Here is a 26,920-nt window from a genome sequence, read left to right on the forward strand (position 1 = left end):
TCCTAATTTTTGTTACCTTGCAGTGTTTCTCACTCGCGACACCACTAAGACAAATATTGTGGATGAGTGGCAAGAGGGTTCGTTAATTCCACAATTGACTAATGCGAAGCTCAATAACTTTTAACTACCCTAAATAAGGAAACAAACATGAAAAAAGTCAAATAAATATCGAACATCTTAAAATGCAGCTTTTTCCCTAGTCAGTAAAACTTAGTTGGGTGGTTTGTTTTTGTTTTTTTCTATTGCCATTGCCATCCATCCGTCTATCTTCTTCCGCTTAGCTGAGGTTGGGTCAAGGGGGCAGCAGCCTAAGCAGGGAAGCCCAGAGTTTCCTCTCCCCAGCTACTTCGTCCACCCCAGCCACTTCGTCCAGCTCTTCCCGGGGGATCTTGAGGCATTCCCAGGCCAGCCGGGAGACAAAGTCTTCCCAACGTGTCCTGGGTCTTCCCCGTGGCCTCCTACCGGTCGGACGTGCCCTAAACACCTCCCTAGGGAGGCGTTCGGGTGGCATCCTGACCAGATGCCCGAACCATCTCATCTGGCTCCTCTCGATGTGGAGGAGCAGCGGCTTTACTTTGAGCTCCCCCCGGATGGCAGAGCTTCTCACCCTATCTCTAAGGGAGAGCCCCGCCACCTGGCGGAGGAAACTCATTTCGGCCGCTTGTACCCGTGATCTTGTCCTTTCGGTCATAACCCAAAGCTCATGACCATAGGTGAGGATGGGAACGTAGATCGACCGGTAAATTGAGAGCTTTGCCTTCCGGCTCAGCTCCTTCTTCACCACAACGGATCGATACAGCGTCCGCATTACTGAAGACGCTACACCGATCCGCCTGTCGATCTCACGATCCACTCTTTCCTCACTCGTGAACAAGACTCCAAGGTACTTGAACTCCTCCACTTGGGGCAGGGTCTCCTCCCCAACCAGGAGATGGCACTCCAACCTTTTCCAGGGAGAACCATGGAGGTGCTGATTCTCATCCCAGTCGCTTCACACTCGGCTGCGAACCGATCCAGTGAGAGCTGAAGATCCTGGGCAGATGAAGCCATCAGGACCAAATCATCTGCAAAAAGCAGAGACCTAATCCTGCAGCCACCAAACCAGATCCCCTCAACGCCTTGACTGCGCCTAGAAATTTTGTCCATAAAAGTTATGAACAGAATCGATGACAAAGGGCAGCCTTGGCGGAGTCCAACCCTCACTGGAAACGTGTCCGACTTACTGCCGGCAATGCGGACCAATCTCTGGCACTGATCATACAGGGAGCGGACCGCCACACTCAGACAGTCCATTACCCCATACTCTCTGAGCACTCCCCACAGGACTTCCTGAGGGACACGGTCGAATGGCCTTCTCCAAGTCCACAAAGCACATGTAGACTGGTTGGGCAACTCCCATGCACCCTCAAGGACCCTACCGAGAGTATAGAGCTGGTGCACAGTTCCACGACCAGGACGAAAACCACACTGTTCCTCCTGAATCCGAGGTTCGACTATCCGGCGTAGCCTCCTCTCCAGTACACCTGAATAGACCTTACCGGGAACGCTGAGGAGTGTGATCCCACGATAGTTGGGAGCCTTGTCACCGAGGAGCTTTTTAACTACCTCAGCAACCTCAGCCCCAGAAATAGGAGAGCCCACCACAGATTCCCCAGGAACTGCTTCCTCATAGGAAGACGTGTTCTTCCATGTATTCCCTCCACAGATCCACAACATCCGCAGTCGAGGTCAGCAGAACACCATCCTCACCATACACGGTGTTGACAGTGTACTGCTTCCCCTTCCTGAGGCGGCGGATGGTGGTCCAGAATCGCTTCAAAACCGTCCGGAAGTCGTTTTCCATGGCTTCCCCGAACTCCTACCATGTCCAAGTTTTTGCCTCCGCGACCGCTGAAGCCGCACACCGCTTGGCCTGTCAGTACTTGTCCGCTGCCTCCGGAGTCCTATGAGCCAAAACAACTCGATAGGACTCTTTCTTCAGCTTGACGGCATCCCTCACCGCCGGTGTCTACCAACAGGTTCTAGGATTACCGCCACGACAGGCACCAACTACCTTGCGGCCACAGCTCCAATCAGCCGCCTCAAAAATAGAGGTGCGGAACATGGTCCACTCGGACTCAATGTCCAGCACCTCCTTGTGACATGTTCAAAGTTCTTCCGGAGGTGGGAATTGAAACTCTCTGACAGGAGACTCTGCTAGACGTTCCCAGCAGACCCTCACTATGCGTTTGGGCCTGCCAGGTCTGTCCGGCATCGTCCCCCACCGTCACACCCAACTCACCACCAGGTGGTGATCGGTAGAAAGCTCCGCCCCTCTCTTCACACGAGTGACCAAAACATGAGGCCGCAAATCCAATGACAACTACAAAGTCGATCATGGAACTGCGGCCTAGGGTGTCCTGGTGCCAAGTGCACATATGGACACCCTTATGTTTAAACATGGTGTTTGTTATGGACAATCTGTGACGAGCACAAAAGTTCAATAACAAAACACCACTAGGGTTCAGATCCGGGCGGCCATTCTTCCCAATCACGCCTCTCCAGGTTTCACTGTCGTTGCCAACATGAGCGTTGAAGTCCCCAAGTAGGACAAGGGAATCACCCGGGGGAGCACTTTCCAGTACTCCCTTGAGTGTATCCAAAAAGGGTGGGTATTCTGAACTGCTGTTTGGTGCGTAAGCACAAACAACAGTCAGGACCCGTCCCCCCACCCGAAGGCGGTGGGAAGCTACCCTCTCGTCCACTGGGTTGAACTCCAACTTGCAGGGTTTGAGCCGGGGGGGCAACAAGAATTGCTACCCCAGCCCGTCGCCTCTCACGGTGTGCAACGTCAGTGTGGAAGAGAGTCCAGCCCCTCTCGATAACTGGTTCCAGAGCCCTTGCTGTGCGTCGAAGTGAGTCCGACTATATCCAGTCGGAACTTCTCCACCTCGCGCACTAGCTCAGGCTCCTTCCCTCCCAGCGAGGTGACATTCCACATCCCAAGAGCTAGCTTATGTAGCCGAGGATCGGACCGCCAAGTGCCTTGCGCCTTCAGCTTCCGCCCAGCTCACAACGCACCCGACCTCTATGGCCCCTCCCATGAGTGGTGAGCCCATTGGAGGGGGGACCCATGTTGCCTCTTCGGGCTGTGGCCGGGCCCCATGGGGACAGGCCCGGCCACCAGGCGCTTGCCATCGTGCCCCAACTCCGGGCCTGGCTCCAGAGGGGGGCCCCGGTGACCCGCGTCCGGGCAAGGGAAATCGGAGTCTCGGTTTTTGCATTTCCATAGAAGTCTTCGAGCTACTCATTGTCTGATCCCTCACCTAGGACCTGTTTGTCTTGGGAGACCCTACCAAGGGGCATGGAAGCCCTCGGACAACATAGCTCCTCCGATCATTGGGACACGCAAACTCCTCTACCACGATAAGGTGGCAGCTCAGAGAGGAGCTATTGCCATTGCTTTCCAACAAATTTGGCATACTGGCTCAGTCATCCATGTTGATGGGATAATTTTTTTCATTTGGTTTAAAGCCAATCTCCAACAAATTTGGCTTTGAAATCCAATTTTTTTCCTACTTTTTGTTACTTTGCTGTGTTTCTCACTCGCAACTAGCTGTAAGCTTAGCAGTCCACCAACCGAGACAAATATTGTGGATGACTGACAAGCGGGTTCATTTAAATTAGCAATTGACTAATTGGAAGCTTATAAACTTTTAGCTATCCTAAATAAGTAAAAACATATTTAAAAAATTGAGTAGCAAAAATTTAAATAAATAATTATGGAATATCTTGAAGTGCAGTTTTTTCCCTAGTTGGAAAAACTTGGTTGGGTGGTTTGTTTTGTTGTCTTTTTTTCTGTTGCCATCACTTTCCAACAAATTTGGCATTCTGGCTCGTTTGTTCGTGTTAATGGGCTATTCTTTTACATTGGGTTTAAAGCCAAAGTATTCCAACACATTTGGCTTTGAAATCAATTGTTTGCTACCTTGCAGTGCTTCTCACCAAAGTAGCGACTAGCAAGGTGCTCTAAGTATGTAAGCAAGCGGTTCCGCCTCCACCCACCTAGACAAAAGTATACATAGTGAATGACCGACAAGAGGATTCACTCTGTTCATATAAATCTGCAATTGAACAAAGATGGACAAAGTGAAGGCTCTTATACGTTTTAAAAGCAAGAGACAAAGAAAATACACACAGTACAATTTATCAAAGTTATCAAGTCAATATTAATTTTGTTGGATTAAGTGATATTAATTAACCTCTTAAAGCCCAAGCTGTTTGTTTACATGCTTTTTTTATTTCTCTTTGCTATTTGGGCTTATTGGACCCTAATTAGAATAACAACTAAGAATCATCTTTTGATATGATGTACTTAGTCCATAAGTAACAAATGTGTACTTCATGTTTAGTGACATGCTAAATCTTATTTTTACACTTTTTTTTCCCCCAAATTCCGTTGTATGTTATACTCTTCTGACACCATCAGATGGCAGCATAAGTGTCCACATAAGCAGCCATAAGACCCCAATTCAGTAGTGTACACAATTTTGGAAATAAGAGCTAAAAGGTGCTGTCCATGCATGTGGCCACTAAGGCCTTTAGAGGTTTTAATTGACTATCGCCCCAGGCACAAAAAGTGACATACTTGGATAATTCTATCACCAGGCTGAAGAATCTTGGAAGCCGGTCCCTCAGGTTGGACCCTCGTCACAAAAATCCCCTAAAATGATCAAAGTTGGACATGTTATTGTTGCAATAATTAGGAGTTACATTTTTAATGACATGCACACAAAGAAAACTTTACATTGTCATCTGGACGAAAAGGGTTGCCACGACCTCCCACTCCTCCCGATATACTGAAACCAAGTTCAGGATTTTTCTCCACCTTCACATGGATCTGAAATGCATTAACTTTGTTATTTCCAATCCTAAAACAACAGGGGGTTTTGCTGTAATTTCACAGTCAAAAAAGGAACGAGAGAAAGGTTTGGACCAAACTGACCTCGTGCTGTGGTGCCTCGTGTGGCGCCCGCGGGGGTCCCTGCTGTGAGACTTTGAGCATCAAGTAATCAATGAGCTGCTCTCTCGAGGGATGGCGGGCCATGGGCGCCTGGCTCATGTGAGGACGAGCGGTTGAGCTCATCTGTCCGTTCATCAGAGGTACCTGGGACACCAAAGCAGACGTCAAAGCTTCTCGCTGTTTATCCGTACACAGCACCAGTGCAGGAATGAACATGCTTGATTAATGCCTGTGCCAATTAAGTAAATATTTTAGTTTGGTGGAGCACCCTCTAGTGGTAGAAAAGGGACCTCAACCTACTTTTCTGCGCGAGTCCATGGTGTAGCTCTGCTGACCTGGCGGTCCAAACACATCGTCCTAAAAGAAACAAATGTTGATTATTCACACATAAATATTTCATCACGATATGACAAGGACAGCAAACAGTGTGAGGCGATCTAAGTTGTTAGAAAAACAATTCGATGAGGAAGAGGAGAGGAAAAAAAGCGTGGCTTTCAACTACATGCCGATTGAGCGTCGCTAAAATATTTGCACGTTCTCCTCCACTTACCTTCCGTACAAACTCTGACGTCAAAGCACAAAGCGAGACGTTGTGAGGTGACGCTGAAGCGATGACAAGGTGGAGGATGAAGACGATGAAGCAGCACAGGAAGTTAAAAGACGGTCAAGGTGATGGTTGGAGGATTAGGACAGCAGCTGATATTAACGTGAACATGTATTAGGGCTTATTGGGGTCTATAATCCCATACCTAGTTGTTCAATATTTGTAAATTCCACTTGTATAAATGATGGGATGTACAAAGTACGGGGAGCACTTGGGATACTAACAAAACAAACATTCTCACACTGGTCTCAGTGGCAGATGTTTGCAGGGGTCTAATACAGCAGGAGACACTAGTCGGACTAACGGGAAGCCTTAGCATGAACGCTGGCAGTTGACGTTCATGTGGCGGTACTCACGCTGAAGGCGCCATAGGGCCTAAACACCAGCGAGCCGTGGCTGACTCGCACATCCCTACAGCTGCTGTAGTGGGAGGAGCCCAGCGGCGCGCTATTGGAATTATAGGAGCGAGACAGTGCGTTCTGAACACGACAGACGACATCAGGCGCCGGCCCACACGTCAGCGGTGGCCATGCAATCCACCAAAAGAGTGACACACACATGCAACAAAGAGCAAACGCTTCATGCATTAGGAAAGGAACACCAGATGTGCTTAAATTGTAGCCTCTGTTCCAATAGACTAGAATAGATCTTACATCAAAGAGTGTAGTTCCATTACATTTTTTGCTCATATATCTTATTTTTTTTACCTTTTCCATTTTCTTGGCCTCAATGTGCCGCATCACCTGGTCCCTCCAGTCCACCGGTACCCTTCCCGGTCCCCCCGACACCAGCCCGGGCCCGTCCAGGAGGGAGTGCTCCGACCTCACCCTGACATTGGGCCTCTTGCTGGGGCTGCCTTGCTGGTAGTGGAAGTCGCTGACCGACATTGTCCTCTCTGGAAGCTCGTGGGGCTGCGGCCTGGCGGCGGGAGGACGGGCTGGAGTGGAGATGTCAATGCTGTAAGTGCGGGCCGAAATGGGCCTCTGCGCCGCCTGGCTCATGGCCAGCGGGCCCCTGGCGAGGGTGTGGATGTCCCTGTAGGTCATGTAGTCACCCTCAGGCAGCTGCATGCGTCTGCCCTCGCCCACGGAGGTGGTGCTACTCTGCCGCTGTAATGGACCCCCACTGGACAGGCTGCTGGTAGACGGAAGCCTATCCTTGGCCCAAATGTCTCCAGGAAGTTTGCATCCTATGGGGGGGGCCCTGTGCTGTGGCTGCAGTGGGTAGGGGGGGGCCTGATTACGGTTGGAGTAGTTGGTGTTGGCGAGTGAGTGGGCAGCAGGTGGGAGGTAGCCTTGGTGTTCTGGAGGAATTGGCGTCCTCTGGGTCCACATCCCCTCTTTTGGCATGGCGCTGCTTGCGTACTGTACATTGTATTGAGGAGGGGGCGCGCCCATTGCCATGCTGGAGGGGGCTGGGTACCTGCTGGAGCTGGTGGCAAGATTTGAGGACGACAGCATGTCTGAGGAGGAGGCGTGAGAGCTCGGGTAGACCTGAAGAGTCTGGTCGTTGAGCAAGGAGGCGGATTTGCTCCTCATTATGCTCTGGCCCTGAGCCGTGGAGCCCTGACTGGGCCCGGGGCCACTGCCTACCATCCTAGCCTCTGCTGCGGCGTCGCCATCGTTGTCAAACGAGTACGGCTTCAATGCGCCCGTTTCTATGTTGCTGACACTCTGAGACTTGGTCACCTGAGGGGCGTGGCCCCTCCTCTCTGGAGACAGTTCCTCGGTGCTGCGAGACATCTCGCCACTTGATGTCACGCCGGCCGCGGACACGACCTGCTGGTTCCCGTTTTGAAAGTGCTGCATGTTGTCATAACCTCGCTTGGCGTCAACTTCCTCCCGTCCGAGTGAACCATTGTGAGGTTCCAGCTGGACCATGTTGTCTGTCGGCGGGTTGGACACGTTCATGTTGATCTGGTCCCACTTGGTGTAGCCGTCTCCCACACCGTTGTTCAGTCCCTTTTCGATGAAGGCCAGTCTGGCCTCCATGGACAGGTCATAGTCGCCCGCTGGCTCGGTGGTGGTCTGCTGGCCCCTCAGCAGCGCTTGGAGAGACGTTTCAGAGCCGTTGCCGTTATGAAGGAGCGTGCTGGTGTCTTTGGAAGGGTTCATGTTCTCGTCTTCTTGCCTGCAACAAAGATGGAGGATGACGTTGGCCAAATGGGAAGCGTGTTGTTGTAAAAAGAGCTGAATCGTGACACTGACCTGCTTTTTGAAAGGAAGGGCATCTTTGCCTCCCTCTCCGGGGTGCACAGGGAGTTGTCCTGACTGCTGTCGGTGGTCAGCGACACAGAGTCCGACATGCGTGACGGTGACGAGCAGTTGCTGTTGTTTTGGTTGCTGTTGGCCACCGTGTCGTCAAGCAGCGAGTCCGCATCCTTGCTGTCGTCTGGATGGCAAGAATATGTTTATTTATGTACAGCAAACACGGTTGTCTCTTTTCTTACAGGATATAGCCACAGCTCCACAGAACGTACCTTTCTTGTCCTTACTTATCATCACCACTTTAGGCTGGTTGATGGAGATCTCAATGAGAGGCGGCCTCATCTCGGCAATTTTCATCTCTCCCTCTTCTTCAGACAGCTCCTCAGAGTCCTGAGAAGAGAAGAAGTATGAAGTTCCCGGGAGGCTTTGACATGAAGCTGGTACGTACCTCCAGCGTGTCCTCGTGGTTCATCAGGGAGCCCTCTGATGACCTGAGTGGGACAAGCTGGGAGCTGAAAGACTCAGACGTGTCCTTTGATGCTGGTTCTGGATGGTTGGGGATCGTGAATGTGACGTTGCAAGCTTTGGACTCTGTGTCTGACAGCCGGCCATTAGGACAGGGGGCTTCTATCACCTGCACACAAACATGAATGTCAGTGGAAAAACTCAAGCAGAGGAGACGTCGTAGAAAAGCTGACCTTTACTCCCACATCCTGCACACCAATATGGTTCCTCTCCATGGGTTTGGAGTCTTTTACAGACTCATCGCCCGACTCGTCCTCCTTGAGCCTGTGTGCCACCGACTGGGCCGTCTTCACCATGTTCTTCAGCTCATCTGGATACGGAGTGGGGTAGCGCTTAAGGTTGCCCTCCTGGAGGATCGCCGGTAAAAGTCAGTCAGAAAGTCAACACCTTCATTAGAAATATCCAAATAAAAGGCCAGAGGGAACTGTCAAATGATCACATACTCTCGGAGGCGTTTCCCTCTCGTCCTTGTCCTCGTCACACTCAAACGCCACCTGAGCTCTGTGTTTGCGCTGCTCCTCCCACAAGGTTGGATTAAAGCTGTCCGAGTCAGAGTTGGGAATGTCTGAAACACATGCACATGAGTCTTGGTGGACATGGATCTTAAATAAAGAGAGATCTAGTCACTTACAGGGAGCGTCACTTGTGACCACACTAAATTATCTCAACAACAACATTGCGACACCTATATTAGCGTTTCTGCAGCTATCAGCAAATCTAATTTAATGCTTTTTTAATGCGACATAAGACAATACAATACAATTGTCTCTATGAACAACATTGTAAGCATTTGACAATGATAATGTAGAATAGAATAGTTAAACTGTAATGATAATAATAATGCCAGTAACACATTCAAACTCAAATATGTTTTATTACTGTAGTATTTTTTTTACCATTGGTAGGTCAATAACTTAATTATCCTAATTAGTTAAACAAACAAAACTAAAAATGGACTCTCAATCTGTTAGCAAAAATTGCACTTCAGTACATATTGAGCATCTTGATGTGCCCTTTTTTTACCCCCCAAACGGAAAAATTGGGTTTTGTTGTCTTTTTTGTTGCCAATGCCATCGCTGCATACTTGCCTGTTTGTTTGTCTGTGCTGATAGGGTCAAGTTGATCGATCAGTTTGAAGATTAAATATTTCCACACAGGGACAATTGGCTTTCTAATCTTTTTCCCTCCTAACTTGTGTTACTTAGCTATGCTTCTCACTAGTGACTCGCGACGAGCGAGCCAATGTCCGTGTATCATATGTGTGTAAGCTAGCGGTCCCGCATGCTGATGCCAAAAAAAAAGATTGTGGATGACTGACAAGAGGCTTCACTCTGTTCATTTAATTTTACTGTCAATTAAACGTGATCAGGTGCTGATAGCGATGCACAGAGCGAGACATCTTGTATTAACTCTGAAAGCCAGAGAAGAAAAAAGAAACACACAGACTTGGCATTTTCTCGATACCGGAAAAGTTATCAAGGCAATTTTCATTTATCGTTCAATTAATTAACTTACTGACTATCATCCCAAGCCAACAATTGTATTATTTTTTTAAATGCCTTGGGACAAGACAAACTGTATACAACCTAATAAGAGTTAATACAAGATCTGTATCAATTGTAACCTTAACAAAGATAATACTGTGATATTTTCATGATTCAATCATAAAAGTTGTTTAATCTGCTGTATTGAATGAGTGCAAGTCGGAGTTTTACCACTAGATGGCACAAAGATAACAATGACTCAGTAAAACATCCCTAAAGATGCATGTTTCCATAACTGTAATTAAATGTGAATTGACAAACATGTACAATAGGACATTAACTTGCTGACATCATTACACAGATGATTATGCGGACTCATGACCATTTCAGCAGCGTGTAGCGTGTCAAGAGAAGACCGGTTTATGCAGTTCACCTGACGTAACAGGACACCTCGTTAAGAGACGCTTGGCAGAGGAAGCCAACTCAGTCTCAGGTAGCCCGCTCACCAACTAAATATGCATGTAGGCATACTTTGCAGGTTCACCCGTCACACTGAAGATGTGTGACCTATTTGGAAAAGGCTGCTAATGCTAATAACATTAAACATGTCAGTACTCACAGTCCTCTGTCCTGGTCTGCTGGGGGAACATGTAGTTTGTCAGCACCGTTTTCTTAGTCTCTGGATCCTCTTCTTTCTGCAGTGGGATCAAGGGTTTGGACTGGAAGAAATAAGAGAAAAAAAATGTTTTGTCTTAATAAGGTACTCATTTCTAACTTCAGTGTATAGATGAGGCCGCAAAGGCAGTAAGTCGGGCCTTACCTGATTTTCAGACAGCCACATTGCTGTCATTTGGCTCAGTTTAGTGAAACTGTAGGGGATGTTCCTCAATCTGCAGTTAAACAAAACAGATGTTAGCTAATTAATTCATACAAATCTGCAGCTTTAAAATCCTCACAACCCCATGAATGAATCCCTATACTCACGAGGAACACACTAACATTCCATTATTAAAAAGTTTAGTGTAAGCTATGCAGGTTTTTAGAATTACAGTGAAACCTGATTAAGTTGATATGATGGGGACAGTCTGACCCTGGAATGGATCATTTCATAGCACCATAACATTTTAAATTCCCAGAGCCCAAAAAAAGTCTGCGGGCTGTAGAGCGTTTTCTATTCGGGCTCCAGCACTATGGAATGCCCTCCCGGTAACAGTTAGAGATGCTACCTCAGTAGAAACATTTAAGTCCCATCTCAAAACTCATTTGTATACTCTAGCCTTTGAATAGCCCCCCTTTTTTGGACCAGTTGATCTGCCGTTTCTTTTCTTTTCTCCTCTGTTCCCCCCTATCCCTTGTGGAAGGGGAGACACACAGATCCGGTGGCCATGGATGGGGTGCTGGCTGTCCGGGGTCGGGACCCGGGGTGAACCGCTCGCCTGTATATCGGTTGGGAACATCTCTGCGCTGCTGACCCGTCTCCGCTCGGGATGGTTTCCTGCTGACCCCACTGTGGACTGGACTCTTACTGTTATGCTGGATCCACTATGGACTGGACTCTCACAATATTATGTTAGACCCACTCGACATCCATTGCATTCGGTCTCCCTAGAGGGGGGTGTTACCCACATATGCGGTCCTCTCCAAGGTTTCTCATAGTCATTCACATCGACGTCCCACTGGGGTGAGTTTTTCCTTGCCCTTATGTGGGCTATACCGAGGATGTCGTTGTGGCTTGTGCAGCCCTTTGAGACACTTGTGATTTAGGGCTATATAAATAAACATTGATTGATTGATTGATTGAAATTAAACACCCAATGTTGGAAGGGATAGTTTTCAGATGAGTGATTTCAAGTTTAATGAAGGTATTGTAGACACCGCTGTTGTTTATGCTCATAATAAGAAGTTCTGGTGACAAGAGCTGCTGCAAGGCCAGTTAAGCATAGTCGTCTCGTGTTAGCACACGTGTACTTTGTTAAAGCTCAACAGATGTCAGTCCTCACTTGTTGTTGCTCAGATTGATGACCTTTAGCTTCTGCATGTCGCCCATTTCCTCCGGCAGCGACTCCAGCTTGTTGGAATGGAGGAAAAGCACCGTTGCACTCTTCCAGTTGCCCATCTGTCGTTAGAAAAAAAAGCACCACAGATTAAATAAGGAACATACAGTAAGTCAGCACGAGAGTGAGACATGCACTCACTTCCGGGGGAAGCTGGCTAAGGAAGTTGTGATCCGCAGCGAAGGTGCGGATGCTGACACACTGGCCGATGGAGGACGGCAAGGCTTCGATCTCGTTGAAGCTGCAATCCAGTTCATCCAGACCAGTCAGCCTGGTGATGAAACATGTACTTTGGTCACAACGAAAATGGCAGCTAATCTAATGAGATCGGATATGTAATCATTGCCATGCTAACATTCAGCTTCATAGGGCTTTTTATAAAACAAACAAAGTCTGACAACAGCATGAGTCTGCGACACAAAGCAGATCAACAAACCACCTCAGAATATACAGGTAAAAGCCAGTAAATTAGAATATTTTGAAAAACTTGATTTATTTCAGTAATTGCATTCAAAAGGTGTAACTTGTACATTATATTTATTCATTGCACACAGACTGATGCATTCAAATGTTTATTTCATTTAATTTTGATGATTTGATGTGGCAACAAATGAAAATCCAAAATTCCGTGTGTCACAAAATTAGAATATTACTTAAGGCTAATACAAAAAAGGGATTTTTAGAAATGTTGGCCAACTGAAAAGTATGAAAATGAAAAATATGAGCATGTACAATACTCAATACTTGGTTGGAGCTCCTTTTGCCTCAATTACTGCGTTAATGCGGCGTGGCATGGAGTCGATGAGTTTCTGGCACTGCTCAGGTGTTACGAGAGCCCAGGTTGCTCTGATAGTGGCCTTCAACTCTTCTGCGTTTTTGGGTCTGGCATTCTGCATCTTCCTTTTCACAATACTCCACAGATTTTCTATGGGGCTAAGGTCAGGGGAGTTGGCGGGCCAATTTAGAACAGAAATACCATGGTCCGTAAACCAGGCACGGGTAGATTTTGCGCTGTGTGCAGGCGCCAAGTCCTGTTGGAACTTGAAATCTCCATCTCCATAGAGCAGGTCAGCAGCAGGAAGCATGAAGTGCTCTAAAACTTGCTGGTAGACGGCTGCGTTGACCCTGGATCTCAGGAAACAGAGTGGACCGACACCAGCAGATGACATGGCACCCCAAACCATCACTGATGGTGGAAACTTTACACTAGACTTCAGGCAACGTGGATCCTGTGCCTCTCCTGTCTTCCTCCAGACTCTGGGACCTCGATTTCCAAAGGAAATGCAAAATTTGCATGGTTGGGTGATGGTTTGGGTGCCATGTCATCTGCTGGTGTCGGTCCACTCTGTTTCCTGAGATCCAGGGTCAACGCAGCCGTCTACCAGCAAGTTTTAGAGCACTTCATGCTTCCTGCTGCTGACCTGCTCTATGGAGATGGAGATTTCAAGTTCCAACAGGACTTGGCGCCTGCACACAGCGCAAAATCTACCCGTGCCTGGTTTACGGACCATGGTATTTCTGTTCTAAATTGGCCCGCCAACTCCCCTGACCTTAGCCCCATAGAAAATCTGTGGGGTATTGTGAAAAGGAAGATGCAGAATGCCAGACCCAAAAACGTAGAAGAGTTGAAGGCCACCATCAGAGCAACCTGGGCTCTCATAACACCTGAGCAGTGCCAGAAACTCATCGACTCCATGCCACGCCGCATTAACGCAGTAATTGAGGCAAAAGGAGCTCCAACCAAGTATTGAGTATTGTACATGCTCATATTTTTCATTTTCATACTTTTCTGTTGGCCAACATTTCTAAAAATCCCTTTTTTGTATTAGCCTTACACAATATTCTAATTTTGTGACACACGGAATTTTGGATTTCCATTTGTTGCCACTTCAAATCATCAAAATTAAATGAAATAAACATTTGAATGCATCAGTCTGTGTGCAATGAATAAATATAATGTACAAGTTACACCTTTTGAATGCAATTACTGAAATAAATCAAGTTTTTCAAAATATTCTAATTTACTGGCTTTTACCTGTATGTCAGCCTACACCAGTCCTTCTCAAATAGTGGGGAGGGCTCCCCTTGGGGGTCACGGTGCAATGCAAGGGCAAGTGTAACTTTGGGGAAGATGCTTTTTTTGCCATACCAGAATATGATGAAGTGTACGTAGCACTTAGCTTCACTGTAACCACAGTGGAAGACGAGGAAAGGCGAGTGTTTTGTTTCCTTGAATGTTAATAAGCTTCAAATGTTATGCAGAGATATAGTTATAACAATTTAACAGACAAATTATACTATTTATAGTGACGGTGGAGAGTGGGGGCGCAGAATATTTTCTTCTTCATGGGGGGCATAATGGAAAATAATTGTGAAGCACTGGCCTACACCAGGAGACACATTCCAACTTGAGAAAATTGTTAGATGGGAAACAGTCAAGAAGAAAATGAAGCAGTGACACAAGGACTTGGACATGCTCCTTGTAAATTTCAGTCGACCGTGCGAGAAAGACTCCAGGCTCACCCTCCAATGGAGTCAGGCAAGTACATCAGTTGGTTCTCATCCACCTTCAGAGCAGTCAGTTTCTTCAGCGAGCCTAAAGACCAGAGAAAGAGAGAGAGAGGGTTACACAACAACAAAAGAGCTCCAGGTTCTTTAGTTAGGGAAACTGCGGCATATTGGATTACAGACGACTGTCATCAATACCCTCATCTCACTGCAAATTAATCCTCACTGATTGCGTTCATGTTCCCACAGAAGAAAATTACTCTTTTCACAAATGCTAGTACCGTGTATACCGTAAAATAAGCCCCTATTTTTTTGCTGCGGCTTATAAAATGGTGCCACTAATTTATGGGTTTTTCTTTGCTGAAGGCCATAATGCTAATAGTTTTCAATAAACACTAAATATGGGACGTCTGTAAGAGTGTTTTCATGCATATTTGTACGTGCAATGGTAATGTAATGAAGCTAACATCGTTAGCATGAACTAATATGCCAACACTTTTATGAGTGTCTGTGTTAATATTATTAACTTACAAAGGTAATGTTTTGTATTGTTTCAGTTTCACAAATTCCTCATTAAATTCACCAAGACGTCACCGTGGAGTAATTGAGTTTGTTTAGCTGATTGGAGAGCTTGCTTCGGCAGCTAGTGGCCCATGACGATGACCTCTGTTTAGTTTAATCAGCCGTTTTACTGCCTTGTTACAGACTACTATTGGAAACAATTAAGGTATGCAAATAAATATATATATATATATATATATATATATATATATATATATATATATATATATATATATGGGAAAAATATATTTTTTTCTAAAATGTAGTGGGTGCAGCTTATATACCGGTCCGAAAATACGGTAAATATATTTGACGCCAAAGGCAATAATTTGATTTAGGAAAATGAGAAATTAAAGCTTTATAAGCGCGTATGAAGAAGGCGGCGTCAGAGGGGTTACCGATGGAGCCGGGCAGTTGCGTCAGAGCGTTGTTGGAGAGCAGCAGGTCCTGCAGACTTTCAGCACCGCAGATTTGCTCATCCACCATCTCCAGGTTGTTCTTGGAGACATCCAGGTACACCAACTCTTTGAGCATGCCCAGCATCTGAGGCACACACACAGAGAAAAAATGTTTTTTGTTTTTTTCCATTCCTGAACACACAGGAGACGGAGAAAGACACATCTATGATAAAGATCAACCAGATTTAAGCCCTTTGACTATCGTTGTGCAACCAGCACATCATAAAACAATTATGGAAAAGATTATTCTACTGTGAGAAAACACAGAATTTAAGGACCAATGGCCTCTTGGACTACAGAGGATGTTGCTGACATGCCAGAATTAAAAGCATTCATTTTGACCCACTTAAGAGAAAAATGGTGCATAATGAGGATGAGAATGACGCAGAGTTGAGGTTGTGCATGTGTGTGTGTGCATGAATCTCAGTACCCCTGGTAAGAAGGTCAGTCTGTTTCCATCCATCCAGAGCTCCTTGATTCCAGTCAGTTGCTCCATCACCTCAGGCTGTAGATGGCCAACAGAGAAAGGTTCAAATGTGTGTGTGGCAGAGATGGAATGAAGAGCATCGCAAACAAGCTGGACCTCTCTCAACAGTCACAGCGTTTATTTTGTTGTCACTTCCTTTTCGACAATATTTACGGTTATTAATTCGACCTGCTCCCCTCCCCTGTATCTCTAATGCACTGTAAGTGTACTTTACGGCAAGTGCACCCCCAAACATGAGGGAGCGGGCAGCGCCCCGGGATACTCACCACTTCAGTGAACTCATTGCTGCCCAGGTCCAACCTCTCCAACTGTGTGAGCTTCTGCATGCTTCTGTGGGCACACAAAAACACAGGATCTTGAGCATCAGAAAGTGGGTCAGGATGACGTAAACACAAAGGAGGAAAAGTAGAGTGATGAAATGAGAGGAAGCTGTCAGCGGGTATTACAAGCAACACGGGCCAGGTCCTTTATGTTGTATGTACGTGTGTGTGTGTGTGTGTTTGGCTCTTTGCAGGACTGGTCTTTCCATGGCGGTCCAGCAGGGACAGAAAGCAGAGGACCACCAGGCACTCTGTTTAGATCTCAAGGGCATGAAAAGTAAATTCAAGACACACCACAAAAGGTTGTTGTCGGAAAGCCCGTCGCTGTCTGATGGCAACTTTGACCACTCTGACTCCAAGTACTGACAGCTTGAAGTGTGTAGCTGAACAACCAATAAAAACATGTTACACTCTGCACTCAGTACGATATTGACGTTTCAATCTTTTTCTGATTGAATTAAGGTATTGTTTATCATACACAATATCCCACACTTGCACAATGTTTCTGACCTGTTTGTCAACTCTACTTCTAATATTCATAATTTACTACTGAATATGGCTAATAGAAATGTGGTAACCTGTTACATGTTAAAGGGGAACATTATCACCAGACCTATGTAAGCGTCAATATATACCTTGATGTTGCAGAAAAAAGACCATATATTTTTTTAACCGATTTCCGAACTCTAAATGGGTGAATTTTGGCGAATTAAACGCCTTTCTAATATTCGCTCTCGGAGCGATGATGTCACAACGTGACGTCACATCGGGAAGCAATCCGCCATTTTCTCAAACACCGAGTCAAATCAGCTCTGTTATTTTCCGTTTTTTCGACTGTTTTCCGTACCTTGGAGACATCATGCCTCGTCGGTGTGTTGTCGGAGGGTGTAACAACACGAACAGGGACGGATTCAAGTTGCACCAGTGGCCCAAAGATGCGAAAGTGGCAAGAAATTGGACGTTTGTTCCGCACACTTTACCGACGAAAGCTATGCTACGACAGAGATGGCAAGAATGTGTGGATATCCTGCGACACTCAAAGCAGATGCATTTCCAACGATAAAGTCAAAGAAATCTGCCGCCAGACCCCCATTGAATCTGCCGGAGTGTGTGAGCAATTCAGGGACAAAGGCCCTCGGTAGCACGGCAAGCAATGGCGGCAGTTTGTTCCCGCAGACGAGCGAGCTAAACCCCCTGGATGTCTTGGCTCACACCGTCCCTTATGCCACCGAAGATGATCAAGAGAAGAATATCGACCCTAGTTTCCCTGGCCTGCTGACATCAACTCCAAAACTGGACTGATCAGCTTTCAGGAAAAGAGCGCGGATGAGGGTATGTCTACAGAATATATTAATTGATGAAAATTGGGCTGTCTGCACTCTCAAAGTGCATGCTGTTGCCAAATGTATTTCATATGCTGTAAACCTAGTTCATAGTTGTTAGTTTCCTTTAATGCCAAACAAACACATACCAATCGTTGGTTAGAAGGCGATCGCCGAATTTGTCCTCGTTTTCTCCCGTGTCACTGGCTGTCGTGTCGTTTTCGTCGGTTTCGCTTGCATACGGTTCAAACCGATATGGCTCAATAGCTTCAGTTTCTTCTTCAATTTCGTTTTCGCTACCTGCCTCCACACTACAACCATCCGTTCCAATACATGCCTAATCTGTTGAATCGCTTAAGCCGCTGAAATCCGAGTCTGAATCCGAGCTAATGTCGCTATGGCTTGCTGTTCTATGCGCCATGTTTGTTTGAGTTGGCATCACTATGTGACGTCACAGGAAAATGGACGGGTGTATATAACGATGATTAAAATCAGGCACTTTGAAGCTTTTTTTAGGGATATTGCGTGATGGGTAAAATTTTGAAAAAAACTTCGAAAAATAAAATAAGCCACTGGTAATTGATTTTTAATGGCTTTAACCCTTCTGAAATTGTGATAATGTTCCCCTTTAAACACGGGAAGTTAAACTATCAGTTATTGTTGAAAGAAGGAGTAGAATTAAATCCCCTCTGATTCTTCCAGCTCCTTTTTGGACATGTTAAATTGTGTGACTAAACGTGATGTACTTCAATATATAATAAACAAACTGTTGCCATTTCATTACAACAAGTTTTCAGCAAGTTTGCCCATTAGCTGTCAAAATATACTTCCTGTTTAGCAGGTGACTGACATAAAATATGTTTTTTTTTTCCATAAAGTAAACTGTAATTTGATATAAATGGTTGTCAGTCAATGTTGAGAGACACCCAGTGTTTTCACCAAGTTGGCTAGTAGTCCCCCAGACATCATCGAATGTGCTGAGAGAGTTCACAATAAAATGTGCAGAATCTGCGGGAATGAACACTGTGGATTGCGACTGCCGAGCAGCATTTTTCTAAAAAGCATCAGCCTGCTTATGAGAGTGTGTGCTCTTCAATGCGAGAACCCTGAAAAGGCTCCCTTTGTCTGTAAAAACATTTGTTGACATCTCCGAGATGCCTGCACGTTGTCCTGAGCAACCTTCCCAACGGTTAGTGCCTCTCTTTGTCAGTTCTCCAGCCATTAACAGGTCTGGCATCTGTCACATAAACACAGGGAGACGAGCGCCAGGCGGCGGCTGTCCCCCTCACGAAAAGGCAAGTGCAGGACTGCTTGTGTGAATGTAAAATGGAAGCACAGTGGACAAAACCTCCACTGGAAGCATCTAGAGCTTTGTCAGTATATGTTTTAATTGGTCTACTATTGTCACCTCCTCTGATGGAGAAACATCTCAGCTACGGTAAAAAATAAAAAAAAAATAAAGAAAACTGTCACAGCAAGCAGTCGGGAAAGAGAAAGTGGGTGGGTGGGTGGGGTGGTGTAGATCTTGTATAACAAGAAGCCTGAAGTGTGGAGCGAAGGGATATAGGAGGAGGAGGAGTAAAAGAGAAGCTATATCTCTTTACTTACTTTGGCAACATCTTCAACTGGTTCTCTCTCAGCTCCAAAATCTGCAACTTTGTCAGCCTGCAGCCATAAGACAAAAATAAATGTCAGCATCATGCCCTTATTCCAATTGTTCATCTACAAACAATTAATGGAACATACTGCTTGTGACGCATGTTTACAGTAATTACTCATCATAAGAAAGCTAGAGGTTAGTTGTGCAGACAACAAGCAAGCCTAAAGAAAAAGAAATGGCTCTCTGGGAAGATTTTTTATTTTTTTTAAGTATATAAAATATACTAGGGCTGTCAAATTATATATATATATATACATATATATATATATATATATTAGAGATGCGCGGTTTGCGGGCACAACCGCGGAGTCCGCGGATTATCCGCGGATCGGGCGGATGAAATTTAAAAAAATTAGATTTTATCCGCGGGTCGGGTCGGGTCGGGTGGTTCAAATTATTAAAAAAAATTAGATTTTAAATAGATTCAGGCGGGTGGCAGTTAAACCAATTCGGAAATATATATACATAGTTAAATGTTGTTACCCACATACGAAAAACGAGCAGGCACCTGCAGCATATGCCACAACAGAAGAAAAAAAAAAAAAGAGATGGACACTTTTACGGAGCGGAGAAGGGACGCCTCGCCGGGGTCCGGGACCGAGGCCCCTTCCCCCGAGAGGGCCCCACCGGGAGCCGTAGCTGAGGCGATCCGCGAGAAGGGCCCGACGCACGTCCAGGGTCACCACCGCGCCCACCGCACCGACACCCCGCCTCGTCCGCCTTCGCCGCGGCCGGCGTCACGCGCAGCAGTTAAGCAGCTTACCTGCCCGCCACCCCCGTGGCCGGGGGCTCGTAACAGGGGTCACTCCGCGCGCTCCGCCCGCGCAGCTTACCTGCCCGCCACCCCTGTTTCCGGGGGCGCGTAACAGGGGTCACTCCGCGCGCAGTGCGCTCACGAAAGGGGTGGGGCTCACCCTGGTTGATATAGACAGCAGCTAGGACGGTGGCCATGGAAGTTGGAACCCGCTAAGGAGTGTGTAACAACCCACCTGCCGAATCAACTAGCCCTGAAAATAGATGGCGCTGGAGCGTCGGGCCCATATACCCGGCCGTCGCCGGCAGCGAGACGCGCTTGGAGGTGCGCTCAGCGCGGCTCCCATATGATTGCGCACTGGTGTGCGTCTGGGTCGTGACAGCGTGGCACGCGAATGTCTGTGCTGCATTGGATCAGTCTCCTTTCTTTAACAGGCAAAAGCTTTATAACCTCACTAATGCCTTGCATCGTCTATATTAGATATATAACAACGGGCGGGTGCGGGCGGATGCGGTTCTGATCAAATGTTAGATCGGGTGGATTGCGGATGGTTGATGACTTTCTGTTGCGGTTGCGGATGAAATAATTGCCTATCCGCGCATCTCTAAAATATATATATCCCATCCATCCATTTTCTACCGCTTGTCCCTTTATATATTAATCACACTTTTGATACTGGATTAATCATAATTAATCACAGGTTTTTAACCATTTGCATAACTTAAATTACCGTATTTTTCGGACTATAACTCGCAGTTTTTTTCATAGTTTGGCTGGGGGTGCGACTTATACTCAGGAGCAACTTATGTGTGAAATTATTAAAACATTACCGTAAAATATCAAATAATATTATTTAGCTCATTCACGTAAGAGACTAGACGTATAAGATTTCATGGGATTTAGCGATTAGGAGTGACAGATTGTTTGGTAAACGTATAGCATGTTATATATGTCAGTTATTTGAATGGCTCTTACCATAATATGTTACGTTAACATACCAGGCACGTTCTCAGTTGGTTATTTATGCCTCATATAATGTACACTTATTCAGCCTGTTGTTCACTATTCTTTATTTATTTAAATTGCCTTTCAAATGTCTACTCTTGGTGTTGGGTTTTATCAAATACATTTCCACAAAAAATGCAACTTATACTCCAGTGCGATTTATGTAAGTTTTTTTCCTTCTTTATCATGCATTTTCGGCCGGTGCGACTTATACTCCAAAAAATACGGTAACTTAAAAAAAGAGCCCAATATACAATTTGATTGTCAGAAAGTCAGAAACAGTTTTAAATGTTTTACGTGAATACACATTATTTATTTACTCAAAACCTGGTAACAGTTGTATCTAAAGTCCCATCTGGGTGTATTTTTTAAAGTGAAATTTGCCACTGTACACAACAGTTTCTCATTTTTGCACTGGCATATGCATTGACCTGATCACTGACCGTATAACAACCCACAATTAGGGTAAAAAAAAGTAAATTGCGTGATTTTCTGCGTTTATACGTGATTAATGTAATAATTTTTAATGATTAATCACATAAGTTAACTCATTATTTCTAACAGCGCTAATTAAACATTTGCACTGCAATTTACATCAACAACTGTATTTATTCTATAGTCCCTTTGTCAGTTTATTTGAGTATTTTTTCCTGTCATTGAAGAGCTGTTTAACAGTATTTCGATACCGTCGATCATAATATTTTATTAGAGCGTATCAAAACACGTATTGGTATGTCAGACTTAGCTTTGTCGTGGTTTAACTCTTATCTTACTGACAGGATGCAATGCGTCTCCCATAATAATGTGACCTCGGACTATGTTAAGGTAACGTGCGGAGTTCTTCAGGGTTCGGTTCTTGGCCCTGCACTCTTTAGCAGTTACATGCTGCCGCTAGGCGACATCATACGCAAATACGGTGTTAGCTTTCATTGCTATGCTGATGACACCCAACTCTACATGCCCCTAAAGCTGACCAACACGCCGGATTGTAGTCAGCTGGAGGCGTGTCTTAATGAAATTAAACAATGGATGTCCGCTAACTTCTTGCAACTCAACGCCAAGAAAACGGAAATGCTGATTATCGGTTCTGCTAAACACCGACATTTATTTAATAATACCACCTTAACATTTGACAACCAAACAATTACACAAGGCGAATCAGTAAAGAATCTGGGTATTATCTTCGACCCAACTCTCTCCTTTGAATCACACATTAAGAGTGTTACTAAAACGGCCTTCTTTCATCTCCGTAATATCGCTAAAATTCGTTCTATTTTATCCACTAGCGACGCTGAGATCATTATTCATGCGTTCGTTACGTCTCGTCTCGACTACTGTAACGTATTATTTTCGGGTCTCCCTATGTCTAGCATTAAAAAATTACAGTTGGTACAAAATGCGGCTGCTAGACTTTTGACAAGAACAAGAAAGTTTGATCATATTACGCCTATACTGGCTCACCTGCACTGGCTTCCTGTGCACTTAAGAAGTGACTTTAAGGTTTTACTACTTACGTATAAAATACTACACGGTCTAGCTCCTTCCTATCTTGTCGATTGCATTGTACCATATGTCCCGGCAAGAAATCTGCGTTCAAAGAACTCCGGCTTATTAGTGATTCCCAGAGCCCAAAAAAAGTCTGCGGGCTATAGAGCGTTTTCTATTCGGGCTCCAGTACTATGGAATGCCCTCCCGGTAACAATTAGAGATGCTACCTCAGTAGAAGCATTTAAGTCCCATCTTAAAACTCATTTGTATACTCTAGCCTTTAAATAGCCCCCCTGTTAGACCAGTTGATCTGCCGTTTCTTTTCTTTTCTCCTCTGCTCCCCTTTTCCTTGAGGGGGGGGGGGGGGGGGGGGGGGGGGCACAGGTCCGGTGGCCATGGATGAAGTGCTGGCTGTCCAGAGTCGGGACCCGGGGTGGACCGCTCGCCTGTGCATCGGCTGGGAACATCTACGCTGCTGACCCGTCTCCGCTCGGGATGGTGTCCTGCTGGCCCCACTATGGACTGGACTCTTACTATTATGTTGGATCCACTATGGACTGGACTCTCACAATATTATGTCAGACCCACTCGACATCCATTGCTTTCGGTCTCCCCTAGAGGGGGGGGGTTACCCACATATGCGGTCCTCTCCAAGGTTTCTCATAGTCATTCACATCGACGTCCCACTGGGGTGAGTTTTTCCTTGCCCGTATGTGGGCTTTGTACCGAGGATGTCGTTGTGGCTTGTGCAGCCCTTTGAGACACTTGTGATTTAGGGCTATATAAATAAAGATTGATTGAGATTGATTGATTTCTTTCACTGCTAATATTTTTCAGTAATGTTAAAAAGGGAACATTTCAGCCGTATCACCTGTGGAACAACCTTCCTTTTTCTGTTAGATCCCACAGTCCTTGAACTAGTTTAGGTCTAGACTAACAACCACTACTTTGTCCTAACATTTAAAGGTGCTGTTTACAATTTCCTCAAAGTAACATTTTTCAAAGCAAAAAATAATACAAAAACACCACCGGCTAGCCTATTTTGCCATTGGTGGTTTAACATAACATATTTGTTTGACAGCAGCGCCTGCACACATACAAAAGCAGTCCAAGAGAAGCAATGAACAATTTGCAGTCATGTTGTTGTCATGATAGAATATACATATTGTAAGAATTATGATTCAATAATCATCTACACCGGGGAACATAAGTCTAAGTACAAAATACAGGAAAAACCCGCACTCTCCAAAAACCTAATAAAATCAAAATAAAGAGGTCCATGGCAAAAAAATTTACTTAAAGAAAAAGTAAGGCCAGTAACACTCGTGTCCTTCTAATAATTTACCAAACACAGACCGGTTTCGAAAATGTCTTCGTCAGTGTGCCTTTTTTCTAGCAGATATGTCCTCTGGGAACAAACTTAAAACACTATCAGAGTCTGAATCAGAGAAAGCCAGCGTAGTAGTTCTAGCTTCCGTGAGCTTGTCGACTTCCTGGTAAGATGCCATGTAACGTGCAGTAAAGGAGGTGATGCGTTCAATGGCAGTGATACAAAATACAGGAAAAACTTGCACTCTCCAAAAAACGTAATAAAATAAAAATAAAGAGGTGCACGGCAAGAAATGTACTTAAAGAAAAAGTAAGGCCAGCAACGCTAATAATTTTATTACAAACTGCGCAGGCGCTACCAAACACAGACAGAGACATTTTCGAAATCGGTCTGTCTTTGGTCGCGACTGCGCAGTTTGTATTAAAATTATTAGAAGGAAACGAGTGTTGCTGGCCTTACTTTTTCTTTAAACACAAGTCTAAGTGCCTAAAGATATAAACAACCAATCAGTCGGAATCCCAGTGAGAGCGGACAATGCCCAGCAGGTGATTATTTATTATGTTCGTAGTTTGTATTTCTTGTCTAGCACTTTGCATTACTGCTACAGGATGCTTAGTGTTTCACAAGAACTGAATCTGTTCATCTCTAAGCTTCTAAAACTTGTAGTTTATCCTCCTTAAAGTTCGGCTAAAAAAATATAAGGTTCTGGATCATCATTTGTCCCAAAGTATTCTTTGGCTCTCGCCAAGTCTGCCATGATTAGAGGTACCGTATTTTCCGCACCATTAGCCGCACCTAAAAACCACAAATTTACTCAAAAGCTGACAGTGCGGCTTTTAACCCGGTGCGCTTTATATATGGATAAATATTAAGATTCATTTTCATAAAGTTTCGTTCTCGCAACTTTGGTAAACAGCCGCCATCTTTTTTCCCGGTAGAACAGGAAGCGCTTCTTCTTCTACGCAAGCAACCGCCAAGGTAAGCACCCGCCCCCATAGAACAGGAAGCGCTTCTTCTTGTACTGTAAGCAACCACCCGCCCCCGGAAGAAGAAGAAGCGCGGTGCATGCTGGGATATGTGACGTTTCATTTCCATTTGTGTGTTTATGTAAAGACCCCAAAATGGCTCCTATTAAGTGTGTTGTCTGTCTAATTATAAATAATGCAGACGAGGCGTGTTAACTGAGTTCTCAACGTTTACTCACAGCGTGCTCATAACCACATTCTAACTGCCAGCATACAACGCTTCTCAGGGCTACCGCGCATGCTCGTCACTATCGTTGCATGCTGGGTAGTGTAGTTGTTATATTTGCTAGCTCATAACATCACATTAAGAGACACGCTTACGCGCTTAATTCAATACTCGCCGTCATTCCGGGTGGATTGCCAAAAGACCTCCAGCCGCTAGATATTGGTGTCAACAGGGCATTCGAAGTTAGACTGCTAACTGCGTGGGAACAGTGGATGACGAAGAAGCGCGCGGTGCATGCTGGGATATGTGACGTTTTATTTCCATTTGTGTGTTTATGTAAAGACCCCAAAATGGCTCCTATTAAGTGTGTTGTCTGTCTAATTATAAATAATGCAGACGAGGCGTGTTAACGGAGTTCTCAACGTTTACTCACAGCGTGCTCATAACCACATTCTAACTGCCAGCATACAACGCTTCTCAGGGCTACCGCGCATGTTCGTAACTATCGTTGCATGCTGGGTAGTGTAGTTGTTATATTTGCTAGCTCATAACATCACATTAAGAGACACGCTTACGCGCTTAATTCAATACTCGCCGTCATTCCGGGTGGATTGACAAAAGACCTCCAGCCGCTAGATATTGGTGTCAACAGGGCATTCGAAGCTAGACTGCTAACTGCGTGGGAACAGTGGATGACAGAAGGCGAACACACCTTCACTAAGACAGGGAGGCAGCGCCAGACGACGCCAACATCTGCCAGTGGATCGTAAATGCCTGGGCAGATATTTCGGTCACAACTGTGGTCCGAGCTTTCCGGAAGGCAGGATTCACAGAACTGCTGGACAACAGTGACACTGACTCCGATGACTTCGACGAGACGGAACCGGCCATTTTGGATCCCACATTTGCCCAACTTTTCACTTCGGACACCGAAGACGAAGGATTTACGAATGAAGAATAACTTCAGAAAGTGAGCGCTATGTTTATTTTGTGTGTTGTGACATTAACGTTCGAGCAACATTATGTTGCTATTGCTCTGCACTATTTTGAATTTTACTATGTTTGTGATTGCACATTTGCGTACATTTTGGGAGTGAACAGAGTTGTTAGAACGCTGGTTTTTAATATATTATTAAAGTTTGACTGACCTATCTGACTGTTTTTTTGACATTCCCTTTAGCGCAGCGTAGGCGCGGCTTATAGTCCGGGGCGGCTTATAGGTGGACAAAGTTTTGAAATATGCCATTCATTGAAGGTGCGGCTAATAACCCGGGGCGGCTTATAGTGCGGAAAATACGGTAGTTGTTTTTTCTTGAAGGAAATAGTGAACATTGTGATGCGCTCTGTAAAATCAATGCAATTTCGTATGCTTTAAATGAGCAAAATATGTAAATATTTCATGTTATTATGAATGTGTCTGTTACTACATTACATGTATACTTCAGGTTGTATATAAAACGTTTTTTGAGGTTTCCTGTTTCCTAGAGCGCTTTATAGGTGGATTAGATCGAATCCCCATTACCTGCATTGTTAGCCACGTTTTGCTAGTGTTTATTTACGAGTTAGAATGCATTAAACAAAGAAAAACGTATGTGTTCTTGTCCCACATAAGGATTGTGAATGATAGGCAAAATTCCAAAAAAGTGCAGTTCCCCTTTAAGGTCTTGCCTTGTTTTGTGTTTGTGTTTTGGACTCATCCTCTACCTTCAGACTGGACTACTCTAAAATGATCAGTTTGAGTGTAAGTGGTTTGTCCACTAAGCTGAGAGGGTCCGCTGCAGTAGAAGCTTTAAAATCACAGTGAGGGTTTGTTTTCTAACAGACCTGCCAAAGCTGGCTGGTAGGAACTCCAGGAAGGCATCATTCAAGTAGAGCTGGGTCAGGCTCATGAGTTGGGTGAAGCCTTCAGGGAGCCTGGACACGCAAGCGGCAACAACAAGGAAAAGATTAGTCACAAGAA

General features: G+C 45.3%; 1 protein-coding gene across 2 annotated transcripts in view; it reads right to left on the reverse strand.

The window, feature by feature from the left end:
- The window catches only part of erbin (erbb2 interacting protein), a 108,272-nt gene that overhangs the window by 2,174 nt on the left and 79,178 nt on the right, over window positions 1-26,920 (reverse strand). The window contains exons 6-26 of one of the 2 annotated variants that reach the window (XM_061931973.1): window positions 26,785-26,874; window positions 19,141-19,197; window positions 16,157-16,220; window positions 15,834-15,908; window positions 15,344-15,488; window positions 14,400-14,472; window positions 12,018-12,147; window positions 11,823-11,938; window positions 10,643-10,712; window positions 10,442-10,541; window positions 8,782-8,903; window positions 8,512-8,685; window positions 8,262-8,447; window positions 8,086-8,203; window positions 7,814-7,997; window positions 6,314-7,736; window positions 5,963-6,085; window positions 5,303-5,359; window positions 4,985-5,146; window positions 4,787-4,879; window positions 4,628-4,702 (exon numbers count right to left, since the gene is read on the reverse strand). In XM_061931973.1, coding sequence (XP_061787957.1) covers window positions 4,628-4,702; window positions 4,787-4,879; window positions 4,985-5,146; window positions 5,303-5,359; window positions 5,963-6,085; window positions 6,314-7,736; window positions 7,814-7,997; window positions 8,086-8,203; window positions 8,262-8,447; window positions 8,512-8,685; window positions 8,782-8,903; window positions 10,442-10,541; window positions 10,643-10,712; window positions 11,823-11,938; window positions 12,018-12,147; window positions 14,400-14,472; window positions 15,344-15,488; window positions 15,834-15,908; window positions 16,157-16,220; window positions 19,141-19,197; window positions 26,785-26,874 — 3,637 coding nt within the window. The remainder of the gene's footprint in view (window positions 1-4,627; window positions 4,703-4,786; window positions 4,880-4,984; window positions 5,147-5,302; window positions 5,360-5,962; window positions 6,086-6,313; window positions 7,737-7,813; window positions 7,998-8,085; window positions 8,204-8,261; window positions 8,448-8,511; window positions 8,686-8,781; window positions 8,904-10,441; window positions 10,542-10,642; window positions 10,713-11,822; window positions 11,939-12,017; window positions 12,148-14,399; window positions 14,473-15,343; window positions 15,489-15,833; window positions 15,909-16,156; window positions 16,221-19,140; window positions 19,198-26,784; window positions 26,875-26,920) is intronic. The other variant, XM_061931974.1, reaches the window with a different exon arrangement.

The sequence above is a fragment of the Nerophis lumbriciformis genome, linkage group LG39 (assembly GCF_033978685.3).
Source record: "Nerophis lumbriciformis linkage group LG39, RoL_Nlum_v2.1, whole genome shotgun sequence".
Lineage (NCBI taxonomy): Eukaryota > Metazoa > Chordata > Actinopteri > Syngnathiformes > Syngnathidae > Nerophis > Nerophis lumbriciformis.